The sequence below is a fragment of the Anolis sagrei genome, chromosome 5, assembly GCF_037176765.1.
Source record: "Anolis sagrei isolate rAnoSag1 chromosome 5, rAnoSag1.mat, whole genome shotgun sequence".
Lineage (NCBI taxonomy): Eukaryota > Metazoa > Chordata > Lepidosauria > Squamata > Dactyloidae > Anolis > Anolis sagrei.
Window position 1 is genome coordinate 29,023,994 of NC_090025.1, and position 22,641 is coordinate 29,046,634.

General features: G+C 39.4%; 2 protein-coding genes across 2 annotated transcripts in view; one reads left to right on the top strand and one right to left on the bottom strand.

Moving 5' to 3' along the window:
* The window catches only part of ARHGEF38 (Rho guanine nucleotide exchange factor 38), a 64,601-nt gene extending 58,387 nt beyond the window's left edge, over positions 1–6,214 (top strand). Inside the window, exons 13-14 of the mRNA XM_060779140.2 lie at positions 1,296–1,555; positions 2,959–6,214. Coding sequence (XP_060635123.2) covers positions 1,296–1,555; positions 2,959–3,144 — 446 coding nt within the window. The 3' untranslated portion in view covers positions 3,145–6,214. The remainder of the gene's footprint in view (positions 1–1,295; positions 1,556–2,958) is intronic.
* A 5,641-nt stretch (positions 6,215–11,855) lies between these two features.
* INTS12 (integrator complex subunit 12) lies at positions 11,856–22,640 on the bottom strand. The gene is made up of 7 exons (XM_060779139.2): positions 22,509–22,640; positions 20,236–20,399; positions 18,845–18,997; positions 17,167–17,354; positions 16,372–16,531; positions 15,193–15,345; positions 11,856–12,546 (listed from the first exon to the last, which is right to left on the bottom strand). The coding sequence occupies exons 2-7, from the start codon at positions 20,389–20,391 to the stop codon at positions 11,968–11,970; spliced, it is 1,389 nt and encodes a 462-aa protein (XP_060635122.2). The 5' UTR covers positions 20,392–20,399; positions 22,509–22,640; the 3' UTR covers positions 11,856–11,967.
* Between the last annotated feature and the right edge of the window lies 1 nt (position 22,641).

Below are 22,641 nucleotides of genomic sequence, written 5' to 3' on the forward strand. Positions count from 1 at the left end.
AGAGCACTTGATGAACCAACTTGGACACAGCATATTATTTGGGAACACAGAAATGATGGACCTCTCTAACAACCATTGTGTCAGACTACACAGAGAAGCTGTTGAAATCCAGAAGCATGTGGACAATTTCAACAGAAAGGAGGAAACCCCATGAAAATGAACACAATCTGGCTACCAGTATTAAAAAAACTCCAAAATCAAGATAGTAAATAAAGAGCAATACTCAAAAAGCATGGGATTCCTAGACAAGAAACAATTAGGGCCAGGTAATCACCTTCCAACCAAGGATTCCCCCAGGCACGAAGCAGCCAAGCCTTGAAGCTGCAAAGCTATTCAATACTAATCAAGGCGATCAATTGCAACATTCACACTTGCCTCAACCAGACAAGAGTTCTTTCTCTCTCCCTGGACATTATTCCACAGATATATAAAACCCACTTGCCTTGTTTCCAACAAACCTTACAACCTCTGAGGATGCTTGCCATAGATTTGGGTGAAATGCCAGGAGAGAATGTTTCTGGAGCATGGCCGGACAGCCCAGAAAACTCACAGCAATGCAGTCTAACAATAATATTCTGACAAGTTATGTTACCCCTCCTTTGTCTTGTTGTCATCTTTGGAGCTTCAGGGTGCATTTACCTGTAGAATTAATGCTGCTTGACATTAATTTGAGTGGCTTGGTTCAGTGCTGTGGATTTGTGGGATTTGTGATTTGGTACCAGAACTCTTTGACAGAGAAATCTGAAGATCTTATAAAACAATGACTCCTTAATTCTACAGTGTAGAGATGCACCCTTAGTGTCATTTGATAAGGATATCCCTTCTCTGGTAGGGAGACATAAGCCAAGTTAATTCCTATCCTGATCTTAGGAATATCTGCTACTTAAAGGAAGAGAGAAAGGAAAAAAAAAAAGGGGAAAGTAGAAGCTTTGCTTTTTGTCTCCACATTTGACATATTCCTTTCCATCATTCTTGCAGGATTGTATAGAGCTTATAGCTAGGTATTTTAGTGGGCTCTGTGAACAGTTGATGGCTCACATTGTTGTGCATCCTGTTAGCGTGAGTAAGGATTCGCCATGGAGAGTGCTGGGCAAAATGATTCCTACTGTGATGGAATTTACTAAGTCATCATTAATTAATTAATATAATATTTATACTTTGTCATGTTTTTACTATTTTTCTGTCTCTGGGTTTATTTGTTTTTACCTTTCTAAATAAAAGACAAATGCATGAAAAATTACATAAAATATAATTCTTAAGCAACCTTTCTAATTTGACTTTTTTTTCACATTCAGTTTTGAAAGGATATGTTTATTCCTCCTTCCTGAAACCCTACAATCCAGCAAAATTACAGAAAGATGCTGGGGAAACTGGCCTTTGTGATGGCGATTTTGATAATATCAGCCTTTTTGTATCTCTGCATCAACTGGATGACCACAACGCCAAACCTCTTGGACACAAGAGAAGTGGCAGCAGCTCTTCTCATAGTAGCCTCAGTGAAAAGGCATCAGTTAATGGGACAGAAGTGGATACTTTTTATGAAGATGACCAACAGGTAAATATTGTGGGGAAATGTAAAATAAACCACATGTAGTTCACGTTCGATCAGCCCACACACTGCCTTGCCAGAGAAAGAAAATATGCCATGCAGGTGAACAGTAAAGAACAAGTAGTTTGCTTTTCTTAATTCAGAACAACATATGTACAATGTGATCAGTTGCACCAACTCACATAATGTCCTTTTCTGAGAGATTTAAAATAGTCTTTCATTGTCCATGTTGGATCAACTCCTTCAGCGGCTCATTGTTGCACTCTAGAGCAGGATCCCCTCTCACTTTAAATACCACACTGTTGAGTTAAAATAGCAAGCAATTTATTGAAGTTAATAAAAGCCAAAGCAATAAAAAGTAATCCACAGTAAAAGGTAAATCCAATTAACCGGGAAGAAAAAAAAGGAGCAATCAGTCCATAGAGAAATAGTCCAATTAAGTCCATGAAACCAAATGCTTGAGTTCAAAGGCAATTGACAGTAAAAGCACTTAAAACAGGAATCAAACAAAGGTCCAGGAACTTGGCATAAAGAACTTAACGTGAATCCAACGTTGCTTCATCTGAAGCTAGATTCTGTACTTGGCACTTATATCCCTGCCCTATTTCCCAAACAGCTAAGAACGGATTTTTCCTTAACTTTGGGTTTATGTCTAACTTCTGCTGTAATCTGGCTGAGTGCTGTAATTGCTGGTTTGGTTGTCTTTGCTGGCTAAAAACACTTCGCAGAGCCTTTCTCAGGCTCAAAACCTTGAGAATCCCCTTGCAGCAATACAGGCCTCTCTAACTCATCATTTGAACTGCATTCAGGCCCCACATCTCTAAAAGCAGGCCCAGGAACCAAACCATCTTCCCCATTCCTTTCAGGAACATCTTCATGGACAGCATCCCATTGCCATCAGAGGAATCAACTGGAACATGAACAACATTTTCATTCCCATCATCCAAGGCACCCTGATCATTAGACACAATCACAGACTGACATACAACACTCATGAAGCAAGAGTACATTCCAAACTGTCTCTGCTTCTCTCTTCAAACTGTCTCTCTCTGCACTTGCATAGCTCAAGCCTGAACAAAAATGTAACATTATCCAAAAATTCCAGGCTCAGCCTGCTCCCCAGGCATTGTCCGACCAATCAGCTTCATGCATCTTATTTTACAGTTGACACACACTCATTGACTGATTCCTTGCATGCTCCAGCAAATATGATTTCTTGTTTCATGTCTAAAACAGGAAGAGTTGTACCTATAGTTGGTGTATTTTGACAAATATTGAGTCGTAGAAACCAGGGAATTACCCTCTAATCTTTGTTGTTTAGGATAGGTTTGATTACTTAATTTGGGACAAACTGGCATGATGAATGGATAATGAGGATAAAAAAAATTATTTTCTCTTCTCTTCCCCAGACATTCTATGCAGTTCATGCATTTCAAGCAAGGAGTCAGCAGGAACTGAGTCTTCAGGAATACCAGCGAGTTAGAATACTTCGTTTTTCTGATCTGAGTGGCAATAAAGAATGGTGGCTGGCTGAAGCAAAAGGACAAAAAGGATATGTACCAGCTAATTACCTGGGGAAGATGACATATGCATAGGTTTCAGAGACCCCATTTTCCAGAACATCAGTGCCAGATGTTTTGTTTTGTTAACAACAACTAGGCATGCCCTAGCATTTTCTGTCTTCCTGAACATTGACTTTCTTTATGTCTGTGGGAATTAGATTTGGGCATCTCCATAATGTCCATATCCAGTAAACGCCCATTGTGCTTTGGGACACCAGCAAAGGAGTGCAGTTGTGCATCAGTAGAGCCCAGTTCATATCAGGCCACTCTTGCTAATGTCCTCTTAAGCATCCTTGGAATTTACTAACAGGGTTTCTTAGCACTGCTGCTCAGTAAGTAAGCACTCATAAAAGTATCCAGCATACATCCTAACATTTCAGAATTTTGGAATTATAGAAACTAGCATTAATTGCCTATATGCTGAACTAAGTAAATATGTACAATTTGGAGAGCAAACAAAAACAAGTCATTGATTTTATCCTTCAAATTAAAGCTAGTAAAATGGAAATAGTTCAGATATTCTCTAAGACAGTGGTTCTCAATCTTTCAAATGCCGCAACCCATTAATACAGTTCTTCATGTTGTGGGGACCCCCAACCATAAAATTATTTTCATTACTACTTCATAACTAATTTTGCTACTGTTATGAATTGTAATGTAAACATCTGATATGTAGGATGTGTTTTCATTCACTGGACCAAATTTGGCACAAATACCTGATATGCCTAAAATTTGAATACTGGTGGGGTTGGGGGCGGGTGGTGGATTTTGTCAACACTGGAGAGTTGTAGCTGCTGGGATTTATAGTTCACCTACACTCAAAGAGCATTCTGAAGAACATCAGTGATGGAAATGAACCAAACGACCAACAGAAAATACTGGAAGGGTTTGACCTTGAGTTTTGGATTTGTAGGCCACCTACATCCAGAGAGCACTGTGGACTCAAACAATGATGGATCTGAACCAAACTTGGCCAAAATACTCAATATGCCCAAATGTGAATGCTGGTGAAGTTTGGGGAAAATAGACCTTGACATTTGGGAGTTGTGGTTGCTGGGATTTATAGTTCACCTACAATCAAAGAGCATTCTGAACCTCTCCAATGATAGAGTTAGGCTAAACTTCCCACACAGTTTCTCCATGACCAACAGAAAATACTGGAGGGATTTGGGATGAATTGACAGTGATTTAAGGGAGATGTAGTTCACCTACATCCAGAGAGCACTGTGAATCCAAACGACTATGCCAAAGGGGTTCTAAGACAATCAGAAATATGTGTTTTCTGATGGTCTTTGGCAACCCCACTTACTACTGAGTTGCATGCAAACCCCATGTTTCTCTTGAAGATGTACATCATGCATTTTCAATTTTTGTTGTTTTTAGCAGAATGTTCACACCAGTGTTGTTCTTCTGACAATAAAGGTCACCGTAGATTTGTAAATAATACCTATCTTTCAAATTAAGGAAGTTATGGAATGAAACACAGTCTTAGAACTTTTGTTTAGTTCTAATGGAATCCACAAAGGTTAATGCGGATCATGTGTTGATTGCTCCATTATGTTGCACTACTTTTTGTTTATGTGAAGAATTTGTAAAGGAGAAAAATGAATCCGTTAATGGAAAGATTTCTCATGCCCCTCCTTTCAACGTGCTTTATATAAAAACCGCTAAAATAGCTCTCTCTTCCTGTAATAACTGAATTACGTGGAAAGCACGTATGATGACGGTTTATCACATTGGAATGTAGAGGCCTGGAAATGGAACAAGTATTTGATTATTGTATTTATTAATTTGATGTGATGTTTGCATTAGAGAACTGTTGCCTTGGAAGCACATGTATCTAAAAGGCATATCACAGATACCAATGATTTTCAGGATTTGTCTTGAGGTATCTGATATTCCATATCATCTACTTAGGTAAAAGGTAAAGGTTTTCCCTGACATTAAATCTAGTCATGTTCCACTTTGGGGGTGGTGGCATGCTAATCTCTATTTCTTAGCCGAAGAGCTGGCATTCTCTGTAGACACCTCCAAGGTCATGTGGTCAGCATGACTGCATGGAGCACAGTTACCTTCCCACGAAGTGGTACCTATTGATCTACTCACATCTGCATGTTTTTGAACATCTAGGTTGGCAGAAGCTGGGGCTAACAGAAGGAGCTCACCCCACTCCCCAGATTCTAACTGCTGACCTTTTGGTCAGCAACTTCAGCAGCTCAACTGTTTAACTCTCTGTGCCATGGGGGGGGGGGGGGCTCTATCTACTTAGTTGACAGAAATGTCATTCAGCAGTGCTCTGATCAGACTAGCAGAACACTTCTCCTTCTCCCCATATGAGAGATGCCCGGTAAAGTAGGTTCAGAAGAGGAGGAGTACATGATTCTGGCAGGAAACATCATAAGTTGTAATTGTCAATATGGACAATTACAAGTGAGTAAATCTAGGTAACTGTTTGCATAGGGAGAAGATCTTTTAGCAATAGAGGCATTGGTAAATGTACTTTCTATGTATTGTCGAAGGCTTTCATGGCCGGAATCACTGGGTTGAGTCACAACCCAATGTACTTTCTGTCAGGCTTGTGGGGGCCATGTTTAAAGTATTTAGCTCATTCTGGCAACAAATATCCAGTAACATATTGAGGCAACTTTGCCTCATAGATATCTTTTAAGTTACGAAACACTTAGTTTAAGCTTCTTCAAACTTAAGTTTTTTTTAAAGCTATGATGTGTAATGAAAAGGAGCACCCAGTGATGCAGCGGGTTAAACAACTGAGCAGCTGAACTTACTGACTTAAAGGTTGGTGGTTCAAATCTGGGGAGCAGGGTGAGCTCCCACTGTTAGCCACAGCTTCTGCCAACCTAGCAGTTCGAAAACATGCAAATGTGAGATCAACAGGTACCGCTCTGGCGGGAAGTTAGGGCACTCCATGCAGTCATGTCGGCCACATGACCTAGGAGGTGTCTACTGACAATGCCTGCTCTTCAGCTTAGAAATGAAGATGAGCACCAACCCTCAGAGTTGGACACAACTAGACTTAATGTCAAGGTGAAACCTTTACCTTTACCTAATGTAAATGTTCAAGTCTTGTAACGGTTTCTCAGACAATAACACAATATAAAATGATGTTTATTTTCTCAGTATTCATTCTTTTTTGCAAAGCTAAAGCAAAAAACGAGCTCAGACTTGCCAGGGACATTAAAAACAATAAAAAGGGCTTCTATTCTTATGTCAGTAGAAAAAGGAAAAACAAGGAGGCGATAGGACCTCTTCGAGGAGAAGATGGGGCAATGCTGACAGGGGATAGGGAAAAGGCAGAACTACTTAATGCCTTCTTTGCCTCGGTCTTCTCACAAAAAGAGAGTCTTCAACCTCAGCAAGATGGAGTGGATGAGGGATTGGAGGACATCCAACCCCAAATTGGGAAAGAAGTCGTCCAGGAATACCTGGCCGCTCTTAATGAGTTCAAGTCCCCAGGACCAGATCAACTACACCCAAGAGTATTGAAGGAACTAGCGGAAGTCATTTCGGAACCATTGGCAACCATCTTTGAGAGTTCTTGGAGAACGGGAGAAGTTCCAGCAGATTGGAGGAGGGCCAATGTGGTCCCAATCTTCAAGAAGGGAAAAAAGGACGACCCAAACAACTACCGTCCGGTCAGCCTCACGTCGATACCGGGCAAGATTCTGGAAAAGATTGTTAAGGAAGTGGTCTGCAAACACTTAGAAACAAATGCAGTCATCGCTAATAGTCAACATGGATTTATCAAAAACAAGTCATGCCAGACTAATCTGATCTCTTTCTTCGATAGAGCTACAAGCTGGGTAGATGCGGGGAATGCCGTGGATGTAGCGTACCTGGATTTCAGTAAGGCCTTCGACAAGGTCCCCCATGACCTTCTGGCAAGGAAACTAGTCCAATGTGGGCTAGGCAAAACTACGGTGAGGTGGATCTGTAATTGGTTAAGTGGACGAACACAGAGAGTGCTCACTAATGCTTCCTCTTCATCTTGGAAAGAAGTGACGAGCGGAGTGCCGCAGGGTTCCGTCCTGGGCCCGGTCCTGTTCAACATCTTTATTAATGACTTAGATGAAGGGCTAGAAGGCATGATCATCAAGTTTGCAGACGACACCAAATTGGGAGGGATAGCCAATAGTCCAGAGGACAGGAGCAGAATTCAAAACGATCTTGACAGATTAGAGAGATGGGCCAAAACTAACAAAATGAAGTTCAACAGTGACAAATGCAAGATACTCCACTTTGGCAGAAAAAATGAGATGCAAAGATACAGAATGGGGGACGCCTGGCTCGAGAGCAGTACGTGTGAAAAAGATCTTGGAGTCCTCGTGGACAACAAGTTAAACATGAGCCAACAATGTGATGTGGCGGCAAAAAAAGCCAATGGGATTTTGGCCTGCATCAATAGGAGCATAGTGTCTAGATCTAAGGAAGTAATGCTACCCCTCTATTCTGCTTTGGTTAGACCACATCTGGAATATTGTGTCCAATTCTGGGCACCACAATTCAAGAGAGATATTGACAAGCTGGAAAGTGTCCAGAGGAGGGCGACTAAAATGATCAAGGGTCTGGAGAACAAGCCCTATGAGGAGCGGCTTAGGGAACTGGGCATGTTTAGCCTGAAGAAGAGAAGGCTGAGAGGAGATATGATAGCCATGTATAAATATGTGAGAGGAAGCCACAGGGAGGAGGGAGCAAGCTTGTTTTCTGCTTCCTTGGAGACTAGGACGCGGAACAATGGCTTCAAACTACAAGAAAGGAGATTCCATCTGAACATTAGGAAGAACTTCCTGACTGTGAGAGCCGTTCAGCAGTGGAACTCTCTGCCCCGGAGTGTGGTGGAGGCTCCTTCCTTGGAAGCTTTTAAACAGAGGCTGGATGGCCATCTGTCAGGGGTGATTTGAATGCAATATTCCTGCTTCTTGGCAGGGGGTTGGACTGGATGGCCCATGAGGTCTCTTCCAACTCTTTGATTCTATGATTCTATGATTCTATGATTCTATGTGTTTTGTTTTTTGCAATATGAATGTCAGAAGATAAATATACTTGATTGTATTTATTTATATGCAACAAAAGCATAATGAATTCATTAAAATTAACTGTTAATTGCTGGAATAACTAGATTCTAGGAGTTCCTTCTACTTTCAAAGTTGCAGAAGGCAAACATTTTTTATCCCTGCAGCAAATGACAAAGTAGGGGAATGTCCTAACATAGCATTACAAAAAAGTGCTCTCAGGATCTCGCAATCCAAAATAATAGTACCAGCATTGTCAATAAAAGTGATGTGAAGTCGCTTTGTGCTGAAGGCTGCATGTGAAGGTTTAGGCAAAGTAACATTTGAAAATATTTTAATTCTCTGAGCACAGATTCATCAATTCATTCACAATTTGACTTAATACTCCTGTGTGATCTTTTTAACCAAAAAGAATGCTTTTCCATTGAAAAGGCTTTATTATAGCTCAAACAATTGTGAATAGGTAAGGACAAAGCTCTGTGATTAAATATTTGATTGTTGTGAATTGCTGTACAGAAGTATCTGTACCTTGAAGATATTTGTTTTTAAATTATCTAATAAATATATGTTTTTTACAAATGCCTACTATCAAAATGTTGTCTTACTGTTAACCCAGCTCCAGATCAATCAAAATAATTTGAGTAGTTAGAGTTTTGTGGCAAATATCACAATCACCTGCATTTTGACTTATTATGTTCAAGCCAAGTTGACTTTATGGAGCAACCCAGATTTGAAAATTCATAAGGAACCATTTATGTGAAAGCTGTGGATTAATAATCGATGGTTGCCTTAAAGCAGAAACTTGGTGTTGATTATGAGTTTTTGCCATTTCAACTACCTTTCAGCCAAACGACAATATACACAACTGAAATATTTGTTAAAATCCAGATTTGGCCCTGCAGCCATTTAAGTGTATCTGCGGTACCCTATATATTAAAAGACATTGAGGCTAAGTATCTAAGCCAACATTTAATGTATTTATTTATTTACTTCAATTTTACCCTGCCTTTCTCACCCGGCAGGGGACTCAAGGCGCCTTACAAACTCCAGCAAAATTCAATGCCGCATGGACATAACAATAAAACACATCCAATCGAATTATAAAATAGTTAAAACATATGAACACTTAAAACACATAATCAATAAAACAGATTTTTTTTGTCGTGTCAGGAGCAAGTCGCTTCTTTTGTGAGAAAATTGGCCGTCTGCAAGGACGTTGCCAAGGGGACGCCTTGATGATTTGATGTTTTTATCATCCTTGTGGGAGGCTTCTCTCATGTCCCCGCATGAGGAGCTGGAGCTGATAGAGGGAGCTCATCTGCCTCTCCCCAGATTCGAACCTGCAATCTGTCGGTCTTCAGTCCTGCAGGCACAGGGGTTTAACCCACTGCGCCACCAGGGGCTCAATAAAACAGATTAATAACCATATAAAGTTCCAAGTCTTGATCTCATACTTATCATTGGTCATTTTCCAAAATCTAGTCATTATTCTGGCGGTTGAAGTCTAATTCCATAATACCCCATTCGCCAAACGCCTGTGTACAAAACCAGGTCTTAAGCTTTTTTCTAAAGACGAGAAGGAATGGAACCTGCCTGATGTCACTAGAAAGGGAATTTCACAGCCAAAGGACCACCACTGAGAAGGCTGTCTTTCGTCCCCACCAATCTTGCTTGAGAAGAGGGTGGAACCGAGAGCAGGCCCTCCCCAGCGGATCTTAAAGCTCTTGGCTCATAGAGATGCATTCGGACAGGTAAGTTGGACCAGAACCATTTAGCAGTATCTATTATCTTTAAAGCTGAATATAAATTTCATGGAAAGTATGAAAGAGAAAATTGAATACACATTTCAAATTAACATCCATAGTTAGTATGGTTAAAGATGTGTTGCTCTTTTGGATATTGGTTGCCACACCATCTATTAAAGAAAAGGATTTCTAAATCAGTAAATCACTGGAGATATAATAGTGTTAATGTGTCCTTAATGCATACATTTTGGCATTGTCCCATAGTAGCTAAATTTTGGAAGGAAATGAGTCCACACATACATATAGTATTGGGAAGTTCCTTGATATTAAAGGACATGCATGTTTCTTGGCCAATAAAAATGGGTTATGAGACCTTTTGATCATTAAAAGATGAACTTTATTCCCAGAAAGATAATTTTCCTCCACCTGCCATCAAACAAATAAGACAACTGTTAACAATGCTTGCAATATTTGAATGAATGAGAAATTTTTACAAATGAACTTTTATCTGGATCTTTGGACAACTTTTATACAAACTTAGAAATCACATGGGTATTCCTCCTTCGATGTTTTCATTTTCTTGTTTTTCCTGTTCTGGTATTTTATGTAAACTGAGAATCCTTTTGAATGTAAATACTTCTTTAAGCAAAGTTATCAGCAAGTAACGTGGACTAGAAAGAAAAATTACTCACTACAATTGGAGTTAAGTGCTTAATAATAACATACATATTATAACCTGTCTTTTGTAGTACCAGAGTTTCATTATGTTATTACATATCACAAAAACATGCTTGCCCTGTGATAGTGAAAAATAGCTAGAAACCTTTTAAGCTGGTTTGCTATATTCACATTTCAACTGGCCATCTATGCAGTTTCTTGCATTTTCAAACCCTGAAATCTAACTGCAATAGGAACCACTTCCTTCCCTCAGAGGAATTATATGTATTTTTAATCTCCACACTTAGCTCATAGCTATTGCAATGCCTCCACTGTCTGTATGGATATTTCTCAAAAAATATGTTTGAAGAGTAAGAAAATGGTCTCCTTACTCTAGTTTATACGACAGAGAATTTAAAGAATATTAACAACAATATATGAAGTCTGTAGCTCTCTGTATCCAATAGTCAACAATACAAGTGGATACAGAGATATATTTGACAATACATCTCTGTATCCACTTTGCCACACTCCAGGTTTGTAGTTATATACATTTTTGTATAGACTTCTGTTACTTGCATTGGACTTCATACTTTTAACGGGTATTTTGCTGCCAATTGTACAACAACTAATGTAGTTAACCTTCAGGGAGTTGTGGAAGAGATCTCGTGGGTCATCCAGTCCAACCCCTTGCCAAGAAGCAGGCAAATTGCATTCAAAGCACCAATAGATGGCCATCCAACCTCTCCTTAAAAGCCTCCAAAGGAGCCTCCATCACACTCTGGGGCAGAGAGTTCCACTGCTGAACAGCTCTCACAGTCAGGAAGATCTTCCTAATGTTCAGGTAGAATCTCCTTTCCTGTAGTTTGAAGTAATTGTTCCATTGCTTCCTTGTCTCCAGGGCAGCAGAAAACAAGCTTGCTCCCTCCTCCCTGTGACTTCACCTCACATATTTATACATGGTTGTCATCATGTCTCCTCTCAGCCTTCTCTTCTGCAGGCTAAACATGTCTAGCTCTTTAAGTTGCTCCTCATAGGGCTTGTTCTTCAGACCCTTCACCATTTTAGTCGCCCTCCCATGGATACATTCGAGCTGGTCAACATCTCCCTTCAATTGTGGTGCCCAGAAATGGACAGAGTGATTCCAGGCGTGGTCTGACCAAGGCAGAAGAGGGGGGTAGCATGACTTCCCTGGATCTAGACACTATACTCCTATTTATGCAAGCCAAAATCCCATTGGCTTTTTTCAAGTCAAAGAACTAAAAATTCCAACACAACACACTTCCCAGATCCCTAAATAAAGACAATTGAATTGAACAATTTCATTACTTTTTATTCAATTGAGGTAAGAGTTTAAATACATATTTATGCACCCAAGGCAAAAAGTTCATTTGATAGTTCTGTTATATATTGTGTTATCTGATTTACTTCTTTAACTTCTTCTGAGCAGCTTTCTTTTTGACCATCTGCAATCTTTTCATAGCATTGAGTTGTGACTCTTGAGAAGTAGGACCTTTCAAAGATGGGGATTGATTCCCAGATTCTCCACTGGATTTGCTCCCACTCCCGCTGCTGCCGCCTGTTGTTCCACTGCTTCCATTTCCACCTGCAGCTTGGCTGCTGCTTGGGACTGAACTGCTTGGACTCGGAAGCCCCACTTTGCTTACATTGTCACTACTTATTGAACGAGAAAGGCCTGTTTTCCCCAACGTCAGAGGTGGCAGAGGCTTCAACTGAACAGGGCTTGTGCTACTACTAGGCGATGGCAATTTTGAGCCTAGCCCTGCCTTAGCTGTTGCCAATCCTGACAAACCCATGGGTTTCTGATTACTTGAGGCTGCAACAGGCTTCCCAGCGGTGCTCTGTGTTGTGGATCCCAACTTGGCTGTGGATGGGCCTGCAGATGATGTTTTTGCTGCAAAAGCTGCCCACCCTGTAAGGCCACTAGCTGAGGAGGAAGAGACACTGGCACTGTTTGAGTTACCAGAAACAGTGGCTGAAGTCTGTGACAAAACAAGAGACAAGCTTCATGTTAGTTACATCTGGTCTGTGCTTGGCTACAAAGCATAATTAATAATGGGCTGGCTATGTATTTTACATCTTTAACTCAGTAAATATTAGTATAGGTAAAGTGTCCCTTATCCAGAATCCTGAAATCTAAAAGACAGTCATATCTCCATAATTGTGGTTTCAATTTTTGCAGATTTGATTAGAAATGTTTTCACTAGAATTCTTTAGGACTTCTAGTGTGACTCTATGGTTGACTTCTAGGTATGCTGGAGCACCTAGAGATTTTCAGAGATCAATGTGATTCTACAGGAGCCCCCGGTGGTGCAATGGGTTAAACCCTTGAGTTGACAGGACTGGTTGAACAACAGTTTAGCAGTTCAAATCCGGGAAGCGGGGTAAGCTCCCGTCTCAAACTCTAGCTTCTCATGAGGAGACATGAGAGAAGCCTTCCACAGGATGATAAAATATCAATCATCCGGGTGTCCCTTGGGTGACGTCCTTGCAGACAGCCAATTCTCTCACACCAGAAGCAACTTACAGTTTCTCAAGCCGCTTCAGATATGAAAAAACAAAAACAAAAACTGTGATTCTATGGTCAGCTTCTAGCAGAAGTTGACCACACACTTAGTGTGCTCTAACCTAAAAAATTGTAATTTATCTGTGCGTTTTTTTTCACTTTAGTGGGAGTCCTGTGCTCCTAGCCACAACAAATGTGGAAGACTGACTGTACTCCATATCCTAAATTGTGCAGCTTGGTGGCAGAGATAGTGACAGCTTTGACTCCAGAGGATTCACAAACTTTGTTTTATGCACAAAGTTATTACAGATATTGTATAAAATTGCCTTCAGGTTATGTATATAAGGTGTATATGAAATATCAAGAAATTTCATACTTAGACTTGAGCCTGATCTCCATGACATCTAAGATGTCTTGTTATGTACATATGTGCAAAGTCAAGTATAGGCAGACAACTTGTAAACATTTATAGGAAACACCGCCCTCAAGTCCATATAAAGACATTTGCTGTCCTTTTGTAGCAGTGGCAGCAAAGAGACCTCACATGATGAAACTATCTTGCTTCATTTTAAATGCATTACAAAGCATTCACAAGTCTCCCCTGTTTTTCTCCACATAAAATCCATTCCAATTATCTAGAGATTGGAAGCAATGTATTATTTGAGCAATTTTGGATATTATTTCTCTGAAAAGAATTAGAAGAGTGAGTTGGTATGACAGCTTTTGGGAGTGTGTGTGTGTATGTGTGTGTGTGTGGGGGGGGGTGTCACTGGAAGACTGGCACATGCTTTTCCAAGCCATGTTGCAATAACATGTTATTTTTCAAACAGACTACTGTAAAAACTTTCAGTAACTTCCAAGGTTTTACATTAATCTGTAGGAAGAAAACCGGGTGGTAAAGCAGAAGAGGTCATTAGCTAAGGTTTCTCAAGCTGGTTATATACTTGATAAGTAATCATATGCATTATATGTTTGTTCCAATTTTCCTCCAAAATGCATAGAATGAGAAATTACAGAACATAAAACCATGGATGACAATGAATCCTTTTGAAATGAGGGGATTCTGACCCAATAATACCATGGAATAAAGCTGGAGCACCTAGTAAATGCTTAGAGAGGACATATTTTATGGATGTAGATAAATGAAGCCATAGATACCTCTCTCCCAGATATGGGGAAGGGTCTGGAGCTAGGCAACTTATAGCAGTAACCCTAATTTCAATGGACTTCTGCAAGGTATCAGATCAAATTTCTGGCAAAGCCTACTCAATCAGGAAGAGAGAAAAGAGGATTCTGGCCCCAGTCATCACTAGCTTTTATCCCACCCACCATCATCATTTACCTTACAGATTACAGGCAGTCCCTGACTTACAAACATCCAATTTACAAATAACTCATAGCTAAGAATGGGGGTGAGACAACAGAAGTGAGAGAAATCTACCTCTAGGAAGGGAAACCCACTCTTGAAAGAGTTATTATCATGGTGAAAAGGTGTTTCTACTGGAACTTTCTAACCAATCCTTGTTTCCATAACGTTTTTTTAAAAATCCAATTATCACGGGGACAGAAACGGAAACCTTCTGAACAGGAGCACAGACAGCAAAACAAACCCCACAGGGATGTTAATCATTCCCTGTGCTATCCAAAGATACTATATATATATATATATATATATATATATATATATATATATTGGATGGAGTTACATTTTAAAAATGATCCCTCTCCAACTTACAAACAAATTCAACTTAAGAACAAACCTACAGAACCTATATTGTTTGTAATTTGGGGGCTGCCTGTATTCCAAACTCAAAAATAACTGAATAAATAAACAAATCTAAAATCTAAAACACTTCTGGGTCTAAGAAGACAAATTAATAGAAAATCAGAACACAACTGAACCATTTAATAAAAAAAATATTATTGCCCAATAAATAAAAAAAACATTTTACCGATCAAAATACGCAGACCAGAAAAAGGAAGCATTGAATATGAGTATTTTGGATTCTAATTTAGCAAAGGGTTAGATATCATACACGGCTATGAGCAATTTCATGTGATGATGAAAAACGTGTATAAGATGCAACATCTTATTTCCCACATAACATTTTATGTACAGTACCTTGACCTCTGTCCTTTTAAAGGCGAGAAAGGCTGTTGTGGTCTCTAACTTTTGCTTAATTTCCGGTTTCTTTATGAGTGGATCTTTCACAACAGGAGCTACTGTAACTACAGCAGGGGCTGGCTTCTGGGAAGGCTTCTGAGTTTTCTGAGCCTGTGCAAATTACATACACATTCCTATATTATCATTTTAAAAAAGTGAATTCAAAACAAAAAATCATATCAACAAAGATAAGTGTGGAATTTGAACTTATATAGAAATACATACTGCATGTATAGTTTATCTTATAAAAGAAGAGATGACATTAATGAAGAAAGAGAAAGAACAAAAGGGATACTGGACATTTTTAGCCAAGGAACACTGGAAACAGGAATCAACAGATCTCACTACCTTACCATATTGGGCATTATTCAAATATTGCAAGATATTTTATTACTGAAATGTTTGTTCTAACCAAATGTTACTATTACAGGAAGTACAAAAGACAAGCGAAGCAAGAAAAAAACCTGTCTTTCATGGGAGTTAAAGATGCTTATTCTGGTCCAATACATGTCACTTTTAATTAGAGAATAACCCTTGGAAACCTATTTGTTTGTGACTTAAGTGCACTTTAAAAAATCTGGATACTTCATCTTTAGTGGACAATGTAGTAAAAGGTAAAGGTTTCATGACACTGAGTCTAGTCGTGTCCGGTGGTGCTCATCTCCATTTTTAAGCTGAAGAGCCAGCGTTGTCAGTAGACACCTCCAAGATCATGTGGCCAGCATGACTGCATGGAGTGCCATTACCTTCCTGCCGAAGCGGTACCTACTGATCTACTCACATTTGTATGTTTTCGAACTCCTAGGTTGGCAGAAGCTGGGCCTAACGGGGAGATCACACCACTTCAAATCGCCAACCTTTCGGTCAGCAAGTTCAGCAGCTCAGCAGTTTAATCCACTGAGCCACCAGAGGACAATGTATTATGAAATAAATGTTGATATAAACACAGCTATTTATCAAAACATTGTTTTCCTTCACAATAAATATGGAAAATCTATATCATTAGCCCTCTCTTCTCCAGCACAGACTCTACACCTATCTCCAAATATTATTGTTATGTTACTTCTCAAATCCCTTCCTTGGCTAGGTGTAATTACATTTCTCTTAACCTAGCAATAATTCTGGAAAAGAACCTACCATTTTTTTCATTTGCCGGGTACATCGGGCACAATACCACACAAGGCGGGGATCATTCATCTCCTTGTCCGTCACTTGAGGCTTGTGGCAATCTTGGTGATAGAGATTGTGGCATTCTTGACACTCAACCAACGGATTCCCAGAAGTAACAGTCATTTGCCTGCAAAGCAAATTGTGTTCATCCCAAATTAGTATTACCTCAAAAAAAGTTTGGACCACTGCTTCTTCAATTGTTGCTCAATGCTGGGCTCACAAAAAATGGACAACAGTAAAAGTTGCCACCTATTTACAGAAAATCTGACTTTCTGCAGTGTTCACAGTAGATGCTGCAGAAAATCCTTCATAAAAAGAAATTCAGCCAGTGTAGCAAGCCTTGCAAATGCTGATTAAATTGATATTGTAATAATAACAATAAATAGAGAAAAATAATAAATGTAATAACTATAGATAAAAACAATGTAATAATAAGAGCAAAAAATAATTGTAATAATAATAACAACAACAGAGTAAAATAATAAGTAGATGTCTTTAAAAGGGCTGAAAAACTCTGCTTACACTCAAGTATATACAGTATTCCTTTCTACAGATTGGATTCTTAATTTGAAAAATCTTAACTAAGGCTGAAATATCATATTAACTGGTTCTCAAATCTGAAACTTTTTCATTTGTGTTTCATTATTTGAGAGCTTAAAAGCAAGTGTTTTATGTCATTGATCAGAGGAGAAAAAGATTACTAAGAAAGACTCCACTATGGTTCTTAACTCTGTTGCAAAAACTAAGTTTCACACAACTCACCTGCAAACCACGCAAGCCAGGCCCATCTCCATGGCAAAATCATCTGCACTAGTTTCTTCAAAACTAGAGAGGTCAGCCATGGCCAAATCCTTGCTCGTCTGCACTGTGATTGGAGAAGAACGGGTCTCCGGCTTTTCTAGCCTTGGTTTCTTTGGAATTTCAACTGCTTCACTGATTTCCAGTTTTATCTATCAAATGATATAAATAAGGATTGGTATTAATGAATGCTAAATATTCTACAGTCATTAATATACGGTACTCAACGAAATACTCTTTCATTTTGTAGACTGTGAATGACTTGAATATTATAGTTTATTAATAACTGCAAACCCATTTATTCTCAGGGAATCAGTATTTGACAAGTTTAAATCTCACCAACTTGTATTTTTGTTGCTTAATGCATACAAAAGAGGCGCCTCAGGGGCCGTCTTCTAACAAAGTCCAATTAATTTAATATTAATTTGATCTGCACCCATTATGGAACTTAACATCTAAACACTAAATATATTATTCATGTTTTGCAACTGTAACTCATATAATAATCTTCTGCACTGAATGTGTTAAATATCATCTTTAATTAATAACAACAAAATATGTCTCCTAAAAGTATTTTGTTTTTACAAGGACCACAAATACTTTTCTGTTACACCTATACAAATGTTGAGAGGTAAAGATTTGATTAATGTGTGGTTGAGCAAATTAGATAAATCTCAGGACTATTTCCTGCCCACCTGAAACCCACTGGTCATTGCACCATTCACTATTTATTTTACTACCAAGTTCTGGTCGTATGGCAGCAAAAAGTGGCGTAGCTTTTATTTGAAATTACATTTCCCCATTCTCTGTTGAAACAAGCTTTCCATAGGAACAAGGTGTACAATCTACATAAATAAAGAAAATGTGTTTAAATTACTTCTTTTTCTTTTCATCTTTCTCTTTGCCCAAACCGACTTAAGAAAAATTCAAGTACAGCTAAGGTCCCTTCTATACTGCCATATAATTCAGATTATCAAAGCAGGTCATCCACATTATTTGCTTTGAACTGGATTATATGTGTCGACACTGCCATATAATCCAGTACAAGGCAGATGGATTTTATATGGCAGTGTAGAAGTGGCCTCAATCTTAATTCTATTAAAAGCACGACATTAAAACAGCTTTTAAAAAGATAAAATACACAACATATTCAAAGAAAAGACCTGTAGTAATGAAACAATAAGTAAAGACCCATAAAAAGGTCCTTATGCTTCAGAAAGAGAAACAAAAAGGAATTTAATATGTTTTTTAATTTAATATGTTTACGACTAATCACTTGTATCTCTCTCACTGATTCTTACTGTACATATGCACAAAATTCAATAAAAAAGATTTATAAAAAAAAAGAGAAACAAAAAGGAATGTCAACTAAAACTTGGGTTAGAGTTCCATAGCAACTACTGTAGCCCCATTTATACTGCCACACAATAGTTTCAGAATGCAGAATAACTGCACTGAACTTGATTATATGAGTCTACACTGCCACACAATGCAGTTCAATGCATTGAAACTGCATTTTGAAACTACATTATATGGCAGTGTAGATGGGGCCTGATTGTAGTGGGATCTAAAGACAGCTCTGTCCAAAGAGCTTAACACTTAGGATCTCATCACACTAGAGAATGAATCCATCTCAACTTACCTTATCAACAGATCGCTTTTCCACTTCCTTTTTCACCTTTTCGGCCACAACAGGTTTGCCATTATTGCTGCCTGTAGGAAGGCTTGAGGAAACCTTAATCTCTTGTTTAACGGATATTGGTTTTGCAATAGATATTTTGGGTGGCTCTACCTCCTGAGTAAAGCCAAACAAAAATACAACATTGACCGTTTATTCAACTGCAAATAATAATAATAATAATAACAATAATAATAATAATAAAGTATAATTTCCATCCCTCCCTATCTCCCCAATGGGGACTCAGTGTGCTTAACAATATGTAGCGGTGAACATTCAATGCTGTAAAAGGTAAACAAACAGATAAATTACCATAAAAATACATTAAACATCTACATCAAGCAATAATTAAAAATTGCAACAAATTAAACATCACACAACTAAAAATTACATTTTAAAACTAATAAACTATTTAAAAAGCAGGCTTAAAAACTGACTTTAATAAAAGTTTTATAAAGCATTAAAATTTAAAAGCCAGACATCCCACAGCACATTTTGCTATAGTTTTTTCAATGAATATCTCGAGTCAAATTCAATCAATTCAACATAGTTTGTGGCAGCCACAAAAACCAAGTTTCTGGAGTATAACACTTTCAAAATCAGTATGGTACTATTAAATAACACTTTCAAATCAGTAACAAAAAATGTTTCAAATTTTGTTACATAGTGTAGTAATTGTTTGTTTTAATTTCTCTGTATTTTCACAGACTGATTCAAAGTATGTTTACTCATCGAGTTCAGTAGAGTTACTTCCTCATGATTGCAACCTTCTTTATTTATTCTTTATTTGACATATTCACTTCTTCTGATCAAAATGAAATCTCCATATAGTGAGTTTGTGGGGTTTAAAAAAACCCTCAAAGCTTTCTTTGGAATCTAAATGGTTTTTTGATTCAGGTTCCTTCCACACAGCCATATAACCCAGAATATCAAGGCAGAAAATCCAACAATATTTGCTTTGAACTGGGTTATTTGCTTCCTTTCTGGAGGAATCCTTTGTCAGGTGTTAGCTGGCCCTAACTATTTCCTGTCCAGAATTCCCGTTTTTTGAGTGTTGTTCTTTATTTACTGTCCTGATAGAATTTTTTTAATACTAGTAGCCAGATTTTGTGCATGGTTTCCTCCTTTCTGTTGAAATTGTCCACACGCTTGTGGATTTCAAGGGCTTCTCTGTATAGTCTGACATGGTGGTTGTTAGAATGGTCCAGCATTTCTGTGTTCTCAAATAATATGCTGAGTCAAGTTGGTTCATCAAGTGCTCAGCCATAACCATAGTACCTTTTTCTGACAAAAAGCACCTCAGTTTAAGGAGGAGCACAAAATACCTTACATATTCCATATATTAGGGCTAGTACCTTCTGTGAGGGGCGGTAGCTTGAGTCTATCCCTCTGGACAAGGATTCGTCAAGCAGCGCTTTGAGTTTCTCAGCAGAATCTTTGCTTTTGGAATGCAAGAAACCAAGAGCTTTCAAGAAGATGGGGTCCAGCTCCAAGTTCATAGCAGCAGCCATAGCAGCACCTTTGAAGGAAGAAAAGAAAGAGAGAAATAACAAGATGGAAAAAGTTTAAACATATGTTTTGCTTGTCAACTAACCTTTGGTTTTTGTTGTTTATTCATTCAGTTGCTTCCTACTCTACCTGAGCTACTACGTCCCAGAAGCACTTTATTAGAGTTTAAGACTCTCTGCACATTGCACTTGCCCGGAAATCCAACATACCTCCTGCCACACCCAGCACTTTTTAACCTGTACCCATCACTGGCCCAGCCCTGGTTTTATTGCATAATGATGTAACATTTTGTTATTGCTTATGTTTTAATTTGCTTTAAATTGTATTGTTATTGTTTTGCTGTTGTGTTGAGGCCTTGGCCTTTGTAAGCCGCATCAAGTCCTGCGGGAGATGCTAGCGGGGTACAAATAAAGTTAATAATAATAATAATGAGCTCATGGACTAGTCCACGCTAGAGCTCCCTGTCGGCCATGGCCACCCCCAGCTTTTTCAAAGTCAAGCCAGTCACTTCAAAGATAACATCCATCCATCTTGCCCTTGAGTCGGTCCCTTTTTCCTTCCATCTCCTCCAAGCTTTCCTATCTTCTCATTATGTGGCCAAAGCACTTTATCTTTGCCTCTAATATCCTTCCCTCCAATGAGTAGTCGGGCTTTATTTCCTGGAATATGTATGGGTTTGATCTTCTTGCGATCCAAGGCACTCACAGAATTTTCCTCCAGTACCACAGTTCAAAAGCATGTATCTTCCTTCACTCAGTCTTCTTTATGGTCCAGCTCTCACATCCGTAGGTGACTACGGGGAATATCATTGCTTTAACTATGCAGATCTTCTCTAGGCTTTGCTGTCTCCTCATGATGTGGCCAAAGTACTTCCACTTTGTCTCTAGTATCCTTCCCTCCAATGAGCAGTTGGGCTTTATTTCCTGGAGGATGGACTGGTTGGATCTTCTCGCAGTCCAAGGCACTCTCAGAACTTTCCTCCAACACCACAGTTCAAAAGCATCTATCTTCCTTTGCTCAGCCTTCCCTAAGGTCCAGTTCTCACATCCGTAGGTTACTACAGCGAATACCATGGCTTTGACTGGGCGGATCTTTGTTGCCAGTGTGATGTCTCTACTCTTCACTATTTTATCAAGATTGGACACTGCTCTCCTCCCAAGAAGTAAGCGTCTCCTGATTTCCTGGCTGCAGTCTGTGTCTGCAGTAATCTTTGCACCTAAAAATACAAAGTCTGTCACTGTCTCCACGTTTCCCCCCTCTATTTCCCAGTTGTTAATCATTCTTGTTGCCATAATCTTGTGTTTTTTGATGTTTAACAGCAACCCAGCTTTTGCGCTTTTTTCTTTCACCTTGATTAGAAGGCTCCTCAACTCCTCCTCGCTTTCGGCCATCAAAGTGGTATCATCTGCATATCTAAGGTTGTTAATGTTTCTTCCAGCAATTTTCACCCCAGACTTGAATTCCTCAAGCCCTGCACATCGCATGATGTGTTCTGCATACAAGTTGAATAGGTTGGGGGAGAGTAGACAACCCTGCTGTACACCTTTCGCAATCTTGAACCAGTCTGTTGTTCCATGGTCAGTTGTTCATTCAATCAGTCGTCTCCGACTCTTCATGACCTCATGGACCAGCCCACGCCAGAGCTCCCTGTCGGCTCCCTGTCACCACCCCCAGCTCCTTCGAGGTCAGTCCAGTCACTTCAAGGATGCCATCCATCCATCTTGCCCTTGGTCGGCCCCTCTTCCTTTTGCCTTCCACTTTACTTGGTCCTTATACAGATTCCTCAGGAGAGAGACAAGGCTAGAAGGGGCCAACTTGGGCCCTCCCTCCAGGTGTTTTGGACTTCAACTCCCACAATTCCTAACAGCCTACCGGCTGTTAGGAATTGTGGGAGTTGAAGTCCAAAACACCTGGAGGGCCCAAGTTAGCCCTTGCTTGCTATAGAGCCAGTTTGACACCACTTTACTCAATGCTCTTGAATCCTGGGAGTTGTAGCATGGTCCTCTTTAGCACAGGAGGAGAAAGGCATTCATTACAATACATTACAATTCATTACCACACAATGGAGAGAAGCTTTCAAAAAAAATAACCCCTTCCTCATTGGCCCCTGCTCTTTCACCTCATTTGGCAGGGAAACCCCGTCGCGAAGGAGAAGTCCAGCCAGCCAGGTGTCTCCTTCTCGTTCTCCTCCTTCTCCCTAGAGGTGCCGGCCGCCTTCTGTCCCCGGCTGGCAGGCAGACACACAACGGAAG